Source organism: Mytilus trossulus, chromosome 10 (genome assembly GCF_036588685.1).
Source record: "Mytilus trossulus isolate FHL-02 chromosome 10, PNRI_Mtr1.1.1.hap1, whole genome shotgun sequence".
In the NCBI taxonomy this organism is placed as follows: Eukaryota; Metazoa; Mollusca; class Bivalvia; order Mytilida; family Mytilidae; genus Mytilus; species Mytilus trossulus.
Window position 1 is genome coordinate 37,768,379 of NC_086382.1, and position 20,003 is coordinate 37,788,381.

At 31.7% G+C, this 20,003-nt stretch overlaps 1 protein-coding gene across 1 annotated transcript; it reads right to left on the reverse strand.

Annotated features, from left to right (window-relative positions):
* Positions 1-10,221: 10,221 nt before the first annotated feature.
* LOC134687307 (nucleoporin Nup37-like) lies at positions 10,222-19,469 on the reverse strand. Its single transcript, XM_063547483.1, has 7 exons — positions 19,270-19,469; positions 16,553-16,683; positions 15,179-15,251; positions 14,284-14,469; positions 11,907-12,088; positions 11,385-11,520; positions 10,222-10,469 (listed from the first exon to the last, which is right to left on the reverse strand). Exons 1-7 carry the CDS (start codon positions 19,420-19,422, stop codon positions 10,338-10,340), a joined length of 993 nt encoding a protein of 330 aa, XP_063403553.1. The 5' UTR covers positions 19,423-19,469; the 3' UTR covers positions 10,222-10,337.
* Positions 19,470-20,003: the final 534 nt, after the last annotated feature.

Sequence of the window (20,003 nt, forward strand, 5' to 3'; positions counted from 1 at the left end):
TTAATATGAACGACTGGTTGATTTAACGCCACTTTCAGCAATGATAGGTATTTCCTCACAACCAATTTATAATGGTGGGGGAAGCTGGTGTGCTCGGAGAGACCAAATACCCTTCGGTAGGAAAATAACAATCCTTGTCTATTAAGACTGGAGTCGGACGAATATGTCACGTGCAGAACTCGAAATTCACAAGCCTCTGTGTTGACAGACAAGTGATACAGTAGTTGTACTACTTAGATCACTAAGCACCGTGGCCCACAAAAGTGTGTTATATGAACACCTTAGTGTATAGACAAGGTCATTCAACGAAACTGGTAGAACAGATTATAACTTATTCTGGATTTGTATACATCTAAAATGTATAATTTGTAAGAAAATCATTAAAAATCTATTTTTATATTTTATGAATTTCTTAAAAAACTTATGTTTGGAGATCATTGAAAATGCAGACTATCTGGACGTTGAATGTCCTTGAATTCTTTCAAAATTTCTACTTAAATCAAAAAAAATTCTAGAAAAATTATAATTAATGAGTATATGGTGGATGAGAAACGTTTCCGTCGCTTCAAATTCTAACATACCTTTCAACAACAGAAAAAGACATCCACAAATTACCACACAAAGTTTAGAATTTCTGTCAACCATTATACTATACACAAACATTTAAACAGTATCAACAAGTATCTGTATTTTAATAAAGCTCAAATTAAAATGTGTTATTAAAAGATTGCATAATTAATATAGGCCTTTGCTAAGGGTCAAACGACTTAATAATGACTTTGAGATACAATTGTTTCAGTTAGAAAATATATTTGAAATCATATAACTAATACCAACCTTGTGTATTCTCAAACGACAGATAATTTAAACGAGTCCTTCTATCACAAATTCAATCAAAATTTAAACAATTACTTTTAATAGTTTTACAACACGAATGGCAGATCTTCGAACTTTCATAATCAACCGAAAATTGTAAGGGAATGATGACTTGACAAATATGATTATTGAATTGAATAGGATACATTTGGCCTAAATATAATTATTTCTAATTATATACAGGAAATTGTATAATTGTATTGTAATTTGGGGTTTTTTTTCATTATTAAGTATTAGATCACGAAAATGAAATCAATGCAGATTGTCTTGCTGACATGCACGCATGCATACTACAGCAAACAAAAAATAATCTTAATTATTTCACACATGAATCATGCAAGAGTTTGTCACATAACTACTTCTATTGAATTAAAGTATTTTGACGACATAATTATCTAATCAAAAGGCAAAAAAAACAGAGAAGTAGGGTAAAAGACACAACCAACTAATATAAGTAAAAACTTAAATGGGCACTAGCTGTCAAATTCATGTTCACCGATTTTAATCAAATTCTCATATTTGATTTATAACAATGTTGAACATTAATCCAAACTAATATGAAGCAGGCATTACCTGTGAAAGGGGACGAAGTCTGTATGAATATTTTTTAATTCAAACATGTTAACTTCAAAATGGTTAAAAAAAAGACACGGAAATGCCGTAACGTTTCCGATTGTGGTTCTGTTGTTATGGATTTTAGTTGTGAATTATTTAAGTTATGACGTCATATTCAATGTAGACAAAGAAACGCTTTCATCGGGTAACGGTTTTTTCATATCAAACAACATATTTAAAATCATCGAAATTGGTGTTGAGTTCCTTCCTAATCCAAATCACTGATAAATATATATTTTATTCAAAGTCTCATGCAAACAAGACCGGAAAAAGGAAATTGATTTCTGCGCAGATGCAGGGATTTTAAAAAGTCTGGAAAAAAAAGTTAACGATTTTGGGTTCATTAGTAGAATGAAAATTTCGGGGAAATTTCCCGAATTTTTTTTTTTCTTTTTCTTTTTTCTTTTTCTATCGTAATTGGGGGCTTCGTCCTCATAATACATTACCTGTGAATGGGGACGAAGTCTGTCTTTTTTGGTTTTTTTCTAATTCAAACATGTTGATAAAAGAAACGGAAATACCGTAACGTTTCCGATATTGGTTCTGTTGTTAGGGATGTAGTTGTCACATTATTTAAGTTATGACGTCATATTCAATGTAAACAAAGAAACGCTGTTATCCAGGTTAACGTTTTTTTCATATCAAACAATTATTAAAAATGATTGGGTGTTGAATTTCTTTCTATATTTGTTGATATGTTGATAAATATACATTTTATTCAAAGTCTCATGCAAACAAGACCGGAAACGGAAGTAGATCTGAAAAAAAAAGTTAACGATTTTGAGTTCATTAGTAGAATGAAAAATTCGGGAAATTTTCCCGAAATTTTTTATTTATTTTTTTTATTGATTTTTCTACCATAATTGGGGACTTCGTCCCCATATCAAAAGTCTAAAATAAACAATAAATAGGGCACAGACTTGAAAATACAGAGCTTCGTTTCGTGTGTATTTTAGTCTAGGCGCCATCTAATTATTTATCGAGTTAAAGTCATCCGATGACCATATAAGCGATGTAAATATAAATATAGATATAAATAGATTAAGCAAACTCGTGCTGTTGGATTATTTAGGTCGATTAAATTTCATATTATTAGATGAAAAATAAATGTTTATCATCGTTGTCTATCCCAAATTCAGGTATTTAGTTTAAATGTTTAATGTAATATTTGTAATTCTCATCGGATTTGTCAAATGTGATGACGTCTTTTCTATTATATTTATGTGTTATGGAAAGAAAAATTAATCACCGCCTTCATTTATTAGATTTAATTTTGTTCTACTTAATCTGTACGATAATTTACGTTTGAAGTTGGATTCATAACAAACTGGACATATATATATATTATAGTTAATTGCTATTAATAAATATTGCAATATGCATTGTGTTTAAATGTAATATCAGTATTTAGTTCTATTATAATCTTAAATCAATCCTAATTCTATCTTACTTTTGAGATATAGTTTTTCATATGTGACGTCATTTTTGTGCTGTTTCAGAAATTTCATAAATTCTAATGTGACGTAATTTTTGTGCCTTTTCACCATCGTATATGACGTCATTTTTATGATTTATTGCGTTTGAGGCCTGGACTGAGTCGGTGTGTCTATTCTGTGTTGGTCTTTGCATTATGTATTCGGGTTTTGTTTTCTGTAATTAGTTAATACTTCAGTTTCAATATGTATATCTTTTATATATTCATTTGATAAAATTTACTGTTTGCAATAGCATTAATTGTTCTAAATAATAAGGATGTTCTTATCCCAAGCATAAAAGCGGTATACTACTGTTGCCTTTATAAAAACATAGCCGTATTTGACACAACCTTTTTCATTTTTTGATCTTCAGTGCTGTACAACTTTGTACTTTTTTTCACTTTCGATCTTTTATGTCTGGGCGTCACTGGTGAGCCTTGTGTGGACGAGGCGAGTTTTTGGCGTATTGAATTTTAAACCTGATGCTTTTTGTTATCTATTAATCATGTGTTTCTTTGTCTAATACGTTCTCCTATTTATTTGTATTGTAGTCCTGTAATATTATTAAAAAAATTAACGGTACCAATTTTCTTGCACCAGATGCGCATTTCGACAATACATGTCTCTTCAGCGATGCTCGTGGCCAAAATATTTGAAATCCAAAGCTTATATAAAAGATGAAGAGCTATAATCCAAAAGGTCCAAAAAGTATAGCCAAATCCGTGAAAGGAATCAGAGCTTTGCAATAGGGAGATACATTCCTTAATTTATAATAATGTCTAATACTTTGTAACAGCAAATTTAAATAACACAAAAAATCCGTATTTAATGCCAGTACCGAAGTACTGGCTACTGGGCGGGTGATACCCTCGGGGACTAATAGTCCACCAGCAGAGGCATCGACCCAGTGGTAGAAATAAAATTAACGGTACCAATTTTCTTGCACCAGATGCGCATTTCGACAATACATGTCTCTTCAGTGATGCTCGTGGCCAAAATATTTGAAATCCAAAGCTTATATAAAAGATGAAGAGCTATAATCCAAAAGGTCCAAAAAGTATAGCCAAATCCGTGAAAGGAATCAGAGCTTTGCACGAGGGAGATACATTCCTTAATTTATAATAATTTCTAATACTTTGTAACAGCAAATTTAAATAACACAAAAAATCCGTATTTCATGCCAGTACCGAAGTACTGGCATGAAAATTATCTTGTCATTTCAATGTTATATTTAACATTGCCATTAAAGTGCGAGGTTTGGCATGCCACAAAACCAGGCTCAACCCACCATTTTTTCCTTTAAAAATGTCCTGTACCAAGTCAGGAATATGGCCATTGTTATATTGTTGTTCGTTTCTGTGTGTGTTACATTTGAACGTTGCGTCGTTTGTTTTCTCTTATTTTTTAGTGTAAATTCCGTGGCACGGTTCTTGTCTATCCCAAATTCATGTATTTGGTTTTGATGTTATATTTGTTATTCTCGTGGGATTTTGTCTGATGCTTGGTCCGTTTCTGTGTTTGTTACATTTTAGTGTTGTGTCGTTGTTCTACTCTTATATTTAATGCGTTTCCCTCGGTTTTAGTTTGTTACCCCGATTTTGCTTTTTGTCCATGGATTTAATAGTTTTGAACAGCGGTATACTACTGTTGCCTTTATTTTTACCTGTATAAGTATGATTTTTGTAGATCAAATCAGTCAATCAAATGATTTACCTTTGTTTCACTTTCAATGTTGACTTTCTTTTCCTTTAAATAACTTTACACATACAATTCAGTCAGGATTCTACTTCGTCAAAATTATCTCCCCAATTACGCCACTTAATTTTCACAGTCGTAGAAATGGAAGCCATTGTAGGGATGACGCGCTGCCAATTTTGCTCTTGAAAATCGATAAATTTATCCGCATAGCACAATTACGATCCTTATATGTCAGTTGTATTTTAAAAGACGAATGTATCTACTAGCAAATGAGTGACTGCTCTACCCGGAATGATCTTGTCTGCATTGATTCAACTGTAATATTATTGTCTAATCGGTTGTCAGGTGGAATTCTCGAAAATTCATAAACATTTTAAAAAATTCTAATTAAAGTCATAAGAAACCTCAAATCAAAAAAAATAATGCATATGTTTTTTATAACTCAATGGATAGTTTTCATTATAAAACTTATGTACATATACTTTTTCTGAAGAAAATTCTTTAATTCATTCATATTTAGAAGAAGTTTACTTTATTTTAATTGCTTGCTGCCAGCAAGCAATTCCCCCGACATATTTTCCGTATGCAAAGTGACCTCAGTGTGACCCACCTCGTAAAAATCCGGTGATCACAATACGCATGAATGTCCTTAAAATAAACTATTATCTGAATTTACATGTTAAACACGTGCTCAATTTCCATGCTTTTTGTTGATTTTATGTCGATTGTTGACAAACAGGTGACAATCGTTAAACTTCGGATTCAAAACACGAACTTTAATTACCTGCCATATTTTCACACCAACACTGGCCGATTGAAAAAAAATTGACGATTATACGAAATTTACACGAAAAAAATGAGAAATTCGTGCACAGAAGACTAAGTTTATGAGGTTTGTATGCATTAGTTCAAGAATTGGAAGAACATTATTTTTCACCAGTCACTCGTTTCTTATGACTTTAAATAATTCGTGGAAGGGCAGACTAGATTTTTTTAGTAGTTGAAGACTATAAACCCTAGTTATCACACACACAAAATTATTATTTTTCGAAGATATGCATTTTCATCATCCAACTTGAAAGACTGTCGTCAAGTACTTTCAGTAAAAAAAATAGCTATTCGAACTCATCTACTCTGTTTTTGTGATTCATTAGATAGGTATTTCCATTGACCCATATATTTCATCTTTTAGTACTGTGATTTTTTTATGTTATAAAGTCAACTTGTAGCTTTGATATATAAAAAAATGAAGCGAGACGATGTATGAAATATTCTTGCTTTTTACGATATCAAGACAAAATATTCAACTCAAACCCGCCCTAACATAAAAAGGTGCACTCAATTTTCTCTTTTCGATACAATTGTTACCCATTTTTTTGATTTTTTTCTTGAGTCACACAATGGAACGACAGACACGAAAATTACTGAACTAATAGATTGATTGATTTTCCGTCCGTGGATTTTTTTTTTTTAAATCGGAGGTTATGCATTTTCTTCATCCAATTTGAAAGATGACCATGTCGTCGACTTGATATAATAATTGTTCTGCTTAACTATGTACTAAATAAATTGAAAACTTATGCAAATGGTGTTTTTTAAAATAAAACGCTTCGTTATTGAGAAGAAAATTGTAATTTTGTTTGTTTCTATTAACTTTTAAAATTTTGTCACTATAGTAAACATTACAGTAAACATTTGTCTCGCCTTCTCTAACAAATTCGATTCTTTTGTTCTATTTCAACCGGGTTTCTGACTGAATTCACGTGTTATCCATTTCAAGCTAAGGGGTTAAATTGAAGTTCACATGAATACGGATTCAATGAGGTCGAATTATTCACTTGCAAGTGAATAATTCATAATCAATGTTTTAGCTTATTTTGACAAAATTGAACCATACTGGCTGCTAAAATCGAATTATTATTTCACTATTTGCATTTCATTAATGATTGAGCCAAACAAATAATATATTAGATTTTTTATATATCTCGTAGCTAGTACCCCTTCAAAAATAAATTACACTCAAGAAGCATCATACCGGTATTAAAAAAATGAGCAGGAGTCGTATTTCATAATGAGTATGTCCCATCTTATATTTTTGGTAATAGCGTTGGCATATCTGATGGCTGAGACTTTAACAGTGATTCTTACCAAGCAATGTATGGTGGGGTTATTAATGCATAATTCGTGAAAATTCTGGTTATCATTTTAGGCAACATTTCTTTATCGATGCTCGAATTCCATGAATTCAAGAAATGGAGAATAAAAATCTTCATACAAATAAATGGGGAATGTGTCGATGGGCCACAAATGATTCCCCCGATTTCATATAACGTTATAAAGGGACATTATTATAGAACGATAAAATGACGCTACGAAAATTCGTACTTGGTCCATGTTTTGAGGTAAAAAGCATTGTGTATAGGTGTCATGAAATTTGGTTAAGGCTAATGTAAGTAAAAGACAACGAAAATTCGGCATTTTTTCAATTTGTAATGACAAAATCAACAGCTCAAACACACCAAACGAATGGTCAACAACTGTCATATTCCAGACTTTGCACAGGCATTTTCTTAAGTAGAAAATAGTGCATTAAACCTGTTTTTAAAGCTTGCTCAACCTCTCACTATGCTACCACAAAAAATTTAAATTGATCTGTGTTTTGTAGTAATTAGTATTGTGTATAACATTTCAAAACATTTGGTTGAGGCGAACTAAAATCGAGACCGGAAATCAATTTCTGGACGTACGGACTTAATGGCCCCTCGGCTACGGCAAGCGCATAATAATAGCATGTAATGTTCAAACCTCGTAGTGCTTATTCTCTACTTGGCAGTGGCTTCCATGGTGAAAATGAACTGGATATGGAAACTATAACACACCTGTTTAAAATCTACATCTTGCCGGTGTTATTATATGGAATGGATCTATTAACACCACAATCTCTGGATCTACAAATAAGCACAAATACACTTAAAGGTTATGACCCTATTCATAAATGTATATACCCAACCCAACGAAAGTTTAGAAAAAGCAAGGAGGCAATTGTGCATCAAGTCAATGAATACTAACAGTTGGTTTATTGAAGTAAAAACAATCATGCTAAAATACGATCTAGGAAATGCAAGTGAGTGGCTAGATATTCAGATGAAAAGGGATGAACTGTTAAATAAAGCTAAAAAGAGTATCAATGCCTACTGGATTGAACGAACAACATCTCTAGCTAAGTTCTATACCGGCCTTCGATACCTTAACAGTGATATATTCATGCCAGGAAAAATACATCCAATATTGCGAATCAAACTACAATCTCCAAGAGACAGCAAGAGAGTACCTACAAAGATCAAACTATTAACTGGAACTTATATACTACAACCTTTAAGATATAAGATATACAAACAAGGAACTGAAGATCATTGTATAGCCTGCGACTGTAAAAAAGAGACATTAGAACATTTGCTTATAGAATGTGAAGCGTGGAATTACCTGCGAGAACCAATACTAGAAACAATTTAGAACCTACTAACCACAAATGGGAATGCGCGTGTAGAAGATCTCACATGTAAAATGACAATTCAAGTATTAATGGACATTACAAAAATACAAAAGATATACAGAATCACCTCTGACCTGATATCTCAAATAGAATTCCAATCAAGAAGACTAGTGTTCCTCATATACAACGCACGATATCAACTGGTGATGAAAGACCAAGCAAAGAAAAAGACTGCCTGAGAGTGGGTGCAAGGATGGGAGGACAGCAATGTAAAATTTAAACAAACATTTAAAAAAAATTAGTCTACTTAAAACTATTTTTAATAGTATAATTCTTCTCATTAAATCTTAAGTTTCAGTTGACAAATATTCTGTGAATTAACTGTAAATAGTAATAAAAACATCATCTTTCTATCATGAACAGTGGACACACTGCAATTTTCGCCTCCTTACTGATGATTGAATTTCATACCACACGCGGAAACAGTTGTCTAAAGCATCTGAGAGATAATCCTAACGAAAATTGAGCATTTACCAATACAACAATAAAAGGTCAAGGTCAAACAAACCCTACCCTACCCGACAACTTAACTGAACACAATGCAAAATTTCCATACACCGAATATAGTTCTAGTGTTGCTTGTATTATATGAGAAACGGAAATAACCATTAGAATTTGACATTGACTAGTGAACCATGAAAATCAGGTGAAGCTATAATGCCAGGCAGACATTTTCATCTAACAATCATTTCAAAAACCATTATAGTTGACTATTGCTGATAGGATCTGATTAACATAACCCATAAAACCTCAACATTGACCAATAAACCATAAAAAAAAGGTCATTTGAAACCTGCCAGGTTGACATATACATCTAACAATCATTCGACACATCAAATACCTTGGACATATTATGTTATAATAGTCCCAGATTTGACCTATTGCAAATAGTATCTGAAATACAAACATGACAAAGAACAATATTCTTTATCAGATACATAAAATTAGAGATCGAGTTCCGTTGAATACTATCTGATGGATATGTAGACATTGCAAACATACCATATACCAAAAATAGTTATCATATTGCTCATTATAAGTGATAATTTTGCATGACAAAAAAAACTTTTTTTTACATCAATCGGATGCACAACCATGGAAATGGGGTCAAGGACAATGAACATTCGCCAGACAAAAACTTCATAACAAAAAGCATCTGCAGACAAGGTATGAAACATCTATGTCTTCTTAAATTAAAACAGAAGATCTCAAAACTCATTCTCATTTCTTGGTTAATTTACCCTGTAGAAAAACTATGCAGATAGTCTTAAATTACTTTTATAAAAACAATAGGATTTATTTTTTCTTTTGTATGAACAATTATATTTTATAAAGGTGATAGAACTCACAAATAAAGTTTTCTTTATATACATTTTTCAGAAATATTTTCAGAAATATTTTCAAACATCATTGACACTTTGAGGCATCACCACAGGATAAAGGTACCCCTGGAGCCCATTTAAACAATGAGAGCAAAAAGTATCTATTCACCATACAATTTTAAAATGGCTTTCAACATGAATTACTCTCTTTTAATAAAAGTTAATTTTGAAATACAGTGTTGTTCCAGCTTAAAGATGATATACCTTTGTTTTACAAAATCAACAATTGAATAGTTGGTGGGTAAATGAGGTTTTTTTTAAGTTTGAACTAGTCCCATGCTTTGTTGAACAGGTACCACCTTATCTGATTCTGACCAAAAAAAAACAGAAAAAAACAAATGTGGACCATAATCAGCCCTAAATAGTAGCAGATATCATTATTATGAATCATTATCCCAAACCTTTACCTGTCAGCAAAACGCAAAATATAATGAAATCAAGAAGAATTTTACCTTACCATCCTTCACATTTGTTTTTTCCACCTTTTCTGGGAGTACTTTTTTTCAGAGGTGATGCTAGGCAGTGATTGTATTTTAATAAATAAGTGCCTACAGTGGCCATTGCTAAAAGTTTTAAAGACTTTTGAGTAAGGTGAGGAAAAAAATAAATATTAAAACTCATATCAAATGGTGTTCTAAACTTTTATTGAGATAATAAATATTTTCTTCAAGACTTCAGTCACTTTTCGTATTGCGCTTGTTCTTTTATAGAATATCTGCTGCTCTGGCAATTTCACTGTCAGCTTGGTTGTGATCTGGCCGTCTGTAATAAGTACACATGCACCTGTTTGTCTCCACCAATCGCCAATGCTGGTATTATCTGGTGCCAGCTCATACCATAAGCTACCTGCAGTGTTGTACTTAATGGCATCTACAAAACAGAAAAATGTCATCTTATACCAAATACAAATATATATAAAATATATGACAGATTTATATAATTATTATAAGATGTTTCTTAAACTTATTGGTTGAGACTTTATCGTTGAGAGGTTTGGGTTATTTAAATAGCCTGTGCAACTTGCATTCAACTATACTCAATTTCAAAATGGCTACTTTCCAAAGTGTGTGAACATTCCTCAACTTAATTAGTAATTACATACTCAGTACACATCATTTTTAGAAAGACCATAGGTAAGCATTACATCTGACTTTCATGCAAGTTTTTGTGTTTTTGTTTGAATGGAATGAGGAATTTAATGCACTGTTATTTTAATCAAGTTTGAAACCTATTGGTCTTTCACAAGATGTTTCAGTATATTTTATTGGAATTTTGAAATGTTTCCTCTTAGCCACCATTTTGGTTTGACCATATGGTCATTGGACATAACTTTTCACACAGAATCAATGATGCAGTCTAAGTTTGGTCAAAACTGACCCACTGATTTCAAAGTAGATTGAAGCTGGTTGAGAATAAATCAACGTATTGATTCTTAAAAGGTGTAAAAAAGAAATTATTACTATAATTTGGTAATTTACACAATTTTCATATTTTCTTAAACACATTTTTGTTTATTTTACCCATTGAGTTATCAGATATTACTTTTTAAGTCTACCACTTCGAAAATAAGTAAATCTCAAAAGGTAAAGTGTTTCTTATCACGAATTTCCAAAAAATAACAGACACACAGTGATGGCAATAGCTCATACTAGCCCTTTTGGTCTTATAAGCTTATTAGCTAAGACCTTTCCCAATAGCAATTAAGTCTTATCTAAACATATTTTAATATGTTAAACTAAATTACAGGATTTTCATTATCCAAAGCAATTCAATTTAACATCTTACCTGATGATGTCTGGTACTGAATACTTTGATTTGCCTTCCTGGTCTCCCTGATGTAGCCAGTAATGTCTGCTGGTTCCTTGCCCATTTAACGTGTTTACAACCCTCAGTGTGTGCCTGTCTCCTCTCTAATGGCTGACTGGAAAAGATTTTTTAAACAATAAACAAAAATAAAACAAACAGTTTTAAGAGAAAAAATATGTTTAGGTTTTAAACTTACGAACTAAAAATTGTTTTACAGGGGGTCAGAGAAAAAAATCTTTTAGCACACATTATTTTAGGAACAGAGACTGAAAATAATGTGTCAAGGCCTAGTGACAAGTCTTCCTTCAGACAGTTTGTGAATTTGTGAAAATTTCATCTTTAACCCATACCAATTGACCACATTACAAATCCTTTTAAGTAACTCAAAGGGTTTTTGTCTGCCTTGAACTAAACACGATTAACTGTGTTATATGAACAGTGGTTAGTGGTCCAATGAAATTCTATGAAGCTTTTATTACTCAATATCATAATGTTTCTCACCTTGACCTAGACATTTGAAATATTAGCCATTCAGTGCCACATGCAGCAACAACAAAATCTTCATTCATATAACTCCAGTCTGCTGACATCAGTGGTGCTTGGCAACAATCAAGGGACATAATCTGTCTCTGTAAGGCTAAGCTGAATATTTTTATTATACCATTCTTTTGAGCAACTATAACCTAAAATGTTAAAAATTGTGATGAGTATCATCATAGAAATAAAGGGCTGCCCTTTAGCGCATGATACGCCTGTTGCTCTTTTAACTTGTCTTTTATGCTTTAAATGAATTTATATGATCAACTAGAAATATATATACAAATCAAAAGGGATGTTACATTAATATATTCACCAAAGTTTCATAAAATCCCCCTTTTTTAAGTATAAAAATTCATTACTTAAGAAAACGTAAAATCTAAAATTTATAAAAATGGAAAGGGAGCTTATGTCAATAGATATAAACAATTTATCAAAGTTGCATAAAATTTTGTGAAAGTGTTAGTTATTGTCCCAAAATTGAAAAATCCCCCCTTTTTTAAGCATAAAAATTCATAACACGGAAATGTAAAATCTGAAATTTAAAAAAAATTGAAAGGGAGCTTACATCAATAGATATAAACAATTCACCAAAGTTTTATGGACATTGGTGAAAGCATTTTTGAGTTATTGTCCGAAGTGTTGAAAATCCCCCTTTTTTGTATGAATAAAGCCCCACAAATCCAAAACATAAAATCTGAAATTTATAAAAATTGAAAGGGAGCTTACATCAATAGATATAAACAATTCACCTAAGTTTCATGGACATTGGTGAAAGCCTTTTTGAGTTATTGTCCGAAGTGTTGAAAATCCCCCTTTTTTATGAATAAAGCCCCATAAATCCAAAACTTAAAATCTGAAATTTATAAAAATTGAAAGGGAGCTTACATCAATAGATATAAACAATTCACCAAAGTTTCATGGATATTGGTGAAAGCCTTTTTGAGTTATTGTCCAAAGTGTTGAAAATCCCCCCTTTTTTATGAATAAAGCCCCATAAATCCAAAACTTAAAATCTGAAATTAAAAAAAAAAAGAAAGGGAGCTTACGTCAATAAATATAAACAATTCACTCAAGTTTCATGGAAATTGGTGAAAGTGTTTTTGAGTTATTATCCGAAGTGTGGACGACGGACTGACAGACGGACGGACGGACAACGGTATACCATAATACGTCCCGTCTAAAAGACGGGCGTATAAAAATGCTTTCAAATTTGTGGTCAATGTTTTTACTCAAATTTCATATTTAAATTTAAACATATTAAATAGGCATCTAAATTATAACATTTTTGTTAGAAGGGAAAAGATTTTTTTTTTGTATCAGGAAAAGACAATTTGGAAAATTTAGAATCCTGCAGAAGGGCTACTTCTTGAACTTTTACATTATAAAAACACTGAAATCAATAAACAATTGACAAAATAGAAAACATTATATAAAATCATATAGATTCTACCACTTCATCAAGTGTGACACTATGTTTCTCAACTAAAGACAAATAAATGTTTAAATTTAAAACAAAAGGCTTGCCAAGCTTTTTAAATATTCAAAATTTAACTGGCACAAATATGTAGCACAAGATTTTGTAGTGGAATACTATAACCAATAGATGTTCTGTTGCTCTTCAATTGGTCTTAATTCATCTTAACAGTTCAGAGCTAACTCATAGTGTTTCATTTCCTACCTTTCTTGGTTCTCTTTCATGGACACAAACAGATATTCTAGGGCCAGATAACTTAGAAAATCCTTTCTTTTTTAACAGAAAAAGCTATTTAATAGCATTTCAGTTCCTACCTTTCCTGGTTCTCTTTCAAGAACAGGAACAGACATTCTAGGGACAAATAACTTAGAAAATCCTTTCTTTTTTAACAGATAAAGCTATTTGATAGCATTTCAGTTCCTACCTTTCCTGGTTCTCTTTCATGAACAGGAACAGACATTCTAGGGGTGGATGACTTGAAAAATCCTTTCTTTTTTACTGTAAAGAGCTATTTAATAGTATTTCAGTTCCTACCTTTCCTGGTTCTCTTTCAAGAACAGAAACAGACATTCTAGGGGCAAATAACTTAGAAAATCCTTTCTTTTTTAACAGAAAAAGCTATTTAATAGTATTTCAGTTCCTACCTTTCCTGGTTCTCTTTCATGAACAGGAAAAGACATTCTAGGGGCAGATAACTTAGAAAATCCTTTCTTTTTTAACAGAAAAAGCTATTTAATAGTATTTCAGTTCCTACCTTTCCTGGTTCTCTTTCATGAACAGGAAAAGACATTCTAGGGGCAGATAACTGGAAAAATCCTTTCTTTTTTAACGGAAAAAGCTATTTAATAGCATTTCAGTTCCTACCTTTCCTGGTTCTCTTTCATGAACACAAACAGACATTCCAGGGGCAGATAACTGAAAACATCCCTGCTGTTCCCCTTCCTTGTTCCACAGTCTTAAGGTATTGTCATCACCAGTTGATACCAGTTCACCTGCTGTGTCAGGTATGTACGCTATTGAGTTAATAAAGTCAGTGTGACCTTCACAAATCTAAAATATCACATGTTCATTACTGTATATTGTAAATTCAAAAATTAATACATACATTTATTATTCTGCAACACAGATTACTGGCAAAAATGTGAGAACAAATTTAGGTGAGTTCAAACTTCTGTGGAGGAAAAATTGTTACTGGAATTGAATGCGTTTTTTTTATTATTAGAAACTTGATACTGATTCATTTTTGACACAAATAACAACATTTTTAATTTTACAATACAGTATAACTAGTAAAAAGATGGAGGGCAATTAACATGGTTCAATATAGGTGATGAAACTGATTAGTATATTACATAACAATTTATACAAAACAGGAATTCTCCATAAGAATCTGTGCTTTTGATTGGCTGAATACACTTCTTGAGCATTCTTAAATAATAATTTATTTCTAAATAAAATGCAACATTCATGACTGCTTGTGCTTCATATGACAATTTTACAACAATGCATTGGGAAAGGCATGAAAAGCTTGACACAACGTTTCATGGCTTTAGCATATAAATGTAATTTTGAGCATTGAATGTTTCATTTTGTCATTTTAAAGGGTTGTATAAGCGTTGATCTTGCACTCATTTTCAGTATGAAATGATTACAAGTTTCATACAAAATGAGTTTCCATTAAAGCTTTTGGACCTCTATGCCTGATATTTATTCCGCCTTTCAAGTTTGATGGGATTAAATAACAAATTCTTAAACTTACCTGACATGTATTGTCGCCTTTCAAGTTTGCTGAGACTATCTTTATTTTCTTGTCACTCCCACCAATCGCAAATCTACATATATAAATTAGAAGGTGTTTGCTAAATGAATCATACAGTACAGAAAATAGAATTATTCATAAACTAAATAAGTAGAGCACAACATCACATGAGATAATGGATGCAATGCAAAATTTAAGGAATGGGCTGACAAAAGAACCCTTAACATAGAAATATATGTTTGACCTTGGGATATTACAAGTATCAATTGGATGAAAAATATCAATATTATAAATAGTCTATACAAATTATGTTGAGTTTGATAGTTTCATTGTACACTGTGTGAGATTCAGATTTTTACTTCTTATTTTATCGAAACAGCAAAGTCTTTGTTTTCAAATTTCTATGCTATTTGAAACCCTATGAATTAGTGTGAGAGAAAAAAACATTTGCCATGTACATATGCCTGTCAAAGTATGACTTCATTCTGATTTTTTAAATTTCAATCCTACATGTTAGAAACTAAGTCGACAACCCAAATAGTAAGCTTGACCCTGCAATATATATATGCAATGTCACGAATCTTGTTGGTGATTGTCTTTTGTCACTCATTTTGTGTAATTTTGTATTGATGGCAAATCAATGATAATTTTGGTTTATGAATTCCTCAATACTTTTTTAAAATCCTGGTGATTAAAAGCAGGACATATCATAGAGACCCACATTTAATATGTTGAAGAATGACAGTCAAGATGTACTTTTTTTTGTGGTATTAATCTGCTGTCTCATTGAATTATATTCAACTTCTTCTTATTCACATGTGATCTCTTAATTCAGAACTGTTTGCAAAATTTTTATGATTGTTAAATATTAATTTGTTAGGGCATGGGATTCTCAAAAAATAGACTCTCATTTTTAAGTTTCAATGTAAAATTTCGTTTTTTAACATTTAACAGGCTATTATTTGAACTTGGAATTATTATCAATTATGGATTTTTTTTAATAAATTCCATGTTTCTTCATACTTTAATGTTCTGTGCTGTGCACAACACTTTCTATTACAAAGAAGATTGTACATTTTCAGTAGAATGTACTGTGCGGCACACAACACTATCTATACAAAATACATTGTATGGAAAGTACTATGAATAGCTCAAAACATTATAACACAAAATAAACATGGAATCTATTAAAAATTTCAAGCACAAGAAATTATGCAAATTCCATAATTAAAAATAATTCCAAGTTCAAATAATAGCCTGTTATTTTTTAAAATAGCAATAATTGTTCTCACATTTTTGAGCATTTATGTATTAAAAGTTACTAGAATATAGTTTTGATACAAATAAATCTAAAAGATGAAACTTAAATGTAACCTAATAAAATCTTCCTTTTCTCTGGTCATAAATGTTGTTTCTGGACACCATGATATAGATGTGACACGGAAACCATTTTGAAAATCAAATATTGACCTCCATTCAAATTCTTCACCATCAGGTTCTTCTTTCTAAAAATATATAATTTAAGAATAATAAAGTTTTGAAACAGAACAAAGGAATAAAACATTCATGGTTTGTGAGAGTATTGAGCATGTTTGTATAGGTAACACTTCCAGTTTTTTTTATAACCATTACCATTATTACAGCCATGGCAGACATACCTTTTAACTTTTGTCCTAATGATATTTCAGTCACATATATATGCATGGTGTTTTTTCTCAAAATGTAGTTCTTGATCAGAATGTTTGCACCATGACAGCAAATTTCTGTAAATCCAAAGCTTATATTCTTACAACTGAAAATTGATACTTGTTTTGGAACACAATACATGTACCAGTAAAATGAGGATATAACACATTTATGGGGATCCTCCAAAACCTGTTTAATGTGTCTCAACACCCCCTTAATGTTGGTGCGGTAATTCTCCTAGTTAATATTGTTGTAAATACATTAATGACAAATCTTCACCAATCCCAATAGGGAGTGTACACTGTATCTTTGTAGCTCTGGAGGGAGGCTCATAATAGTCATGATAGTGGAGAGATCTACATACATAATTGTCTATGTACAAAATGTATCCTCTACATTTAAATTTTCACAGTATTTTCTCTGTACAAAACCATTATTCTGAATAAGTGTCTCTATGAAGTAACACAAATTATACTTATTATTAAATAATGGGTACAAGTCAAATCAGCACCTGGTCAATTCTGAACCAATATCATAGAAAAAGTAAAGTCAGCAGCCAGTCATATCAGCACCTATTTAAGTCATTTCCGATAACGGTTGGTTATTTTTTACTTTTTCTTTGCTATTTCCGTTTGTATTTGAGATATGGGAAGAGCTGTTTAATAATTTTTTTTAAGTATTCATTTTCAAGAAGTATCATCTTCACAAAGCAAGGGTTGTGATCCACTCCCTTCCTCTCCACCCTTGGTGGATTAAAAGAGAATTTTGGAATCACGTGGTGAAAATTTTCATTGGTTTGCAGTCATTACTGGCTGCATCCAATCAAAAAGCGCCTATAACATGATCATGTGAAAATGTAGAAAATGTAACAAGGTAAACACTTGCCACATGCTGATTGTGCATCAATTCTTTTTCCCTCTGTAGGATGAAATAAAGTGACAATTTAAATGTGTATTTTCGTTTCCTGCTTCACCCAAGTTTGTAAATTCTAGACATTACTGTGCTTTTACCACCGCACTCAGAAGAGAGATCATGTGCTAGCATTGGTAAGGAATAATGTACCAAGAACGGGCGTGACTTTAATCAACCAAACAGATTGGAAAAAACAAAATATTGGCTTACTCTGAACAGTTTTTGATGTTATATGAATTAAAAAACCTCCTTGATATATTAAACAATGAAGTCAGTGCCCAGCTATTGTCTAATATCCATGTAAATGATGTACTAGGATAAAAACAAATGTTGTAATTGTAATCAATTTAAATTGGGTTTTTTTTCTGCATTTCCTGTCTTCTTATATTAATTATAAAAAAAAAATGTCAACAATTTTGTGTATTGACTACATGTGCCATTATATAATGGAAGTCCGTAATAATATACGGTCCAGTAGCAACAGATATAATTTATTGAAATTAAAGTTTTATTACAAAAAAGTTTCAATAGGTACATTTGTCTTTCTGTTATTATCCATGATAATTAAACTTATGGTGACACCTTGAGCAAATTTATCCTAAAACATATTATGGAGCAAATTTCTATTTCTTTTAAATTTAAGTATTCATATACCTTTAATGTCTTATTAGTATAGTTCATATTGTCATCATAATAATTGATTCTTCAATAATTTTTGCAAAACATAATAAAAATAAACAAATCATTGATGCTGAACCAACAAAGTCCAGAATAGACAACTTTCCAGCTCGATGCATTTACGTCAAAATCTTTGGTTTTAGTAATCATCATTCCAGCATATAGGGGCATTGTCACTTCTGTTCCAATGTTGAGCAAGTGGTTAGAAAACTATAAAGCTATACTGTACAAATTATTCGGCAAATTGAATTATCATAATTGTCATTCAGCACTGCTGTTATTAGGGAATTTTGATTAAGTACCTACAGTACAAACATTTTTCTATTTAACCCTGCACAATAAAGATCACTTAGGTGCTCGATGATCGTAAATAGTGCAAAGATACAGGTGATCCCCTCTATTGGGTAAATGAAGTCATATCTGCATAAAGGAGTGCATTATTCAAATATTGAGGAGTTTTTACGGTGACAGTCAAACTCAAAAGTGGTCTATTGACTAAGTATCAAACTGACTAATCTTCTTCTTCTTCAGGTTAAGCGGCCGCAATCAACTGTCTGATTATTCTGCCACTGTGTGTTGCGCATGAAAGTCCAAAGAAAATTTTATATATATTTACAGGTAAAAAAATCCTTTATACAAGTGCTCATTAAAAACAAGTGTTTAAGTCTATTTTGTTGGCCGAGCCTTGAAGCATTCAAGACTCGAAGCGGTGGTAGTGGTTATCATTTAACCTGCAGGTGCCGAAGTGATTAAAAATGTAGCTAATGTATACAAAGACAGAGTAAAAGGATATATATGTACACGAGTTTCTTTACCTCCTGGTCAAACACACATTGGTAAATAGATACTCTTGAATTTGTTCCCACTGCTAGAAGAGTAGAACACCATTCATAAGGTGCAAACTCTACAACATTCGCAATATCATGACAAGGAATAGAAAATGTGGAATAAACGTTGTTTTCAATCATCCCGCGATTTCATGTGTGAATTACCAACCTTCTACACAAAAGAGTCCATCTACAGTTTGTCTAAAAACCAACAGAAAAGTAAAGTTTTTATCTACTGCTACGTTCACAAATCACGCTCCATAATTATGAAAATAGATAAATAAGGAACTCAGTACATAAGCGTTGGGGTATAACGTTGGTATGCTTTATTACAAGATCGGCGATGAAACGGGGGGTGAAACAAATTGAACACAATTGTTGCTTATTTTTATTGCATGCTATGTATGTGAGTTTCAACGTTGTATTGACAGGTTGTTTTAAATGTAAAATTGGATTGTTTTTATGTTATTTATATGATTTTATATTCAGTCAAAAGCTCATTAGAGCTTGAGTTGTATATTTGTACTTCAAATGTCCAATCAAAATTAAATTTTCTTATCTTAACCAAATTATGCTAGCGTTTCTTTGACACATTCCGATTTTCAATAGGCATTTTTATTCAAACATCTTTAGAGTTAAATAGGATTCTTTACGGTTAGTTCGGCCATGTTGGATAGGGGGCAGATTTTTAAGAAAGAGGTGGAAATAGTATGAAAGTATGG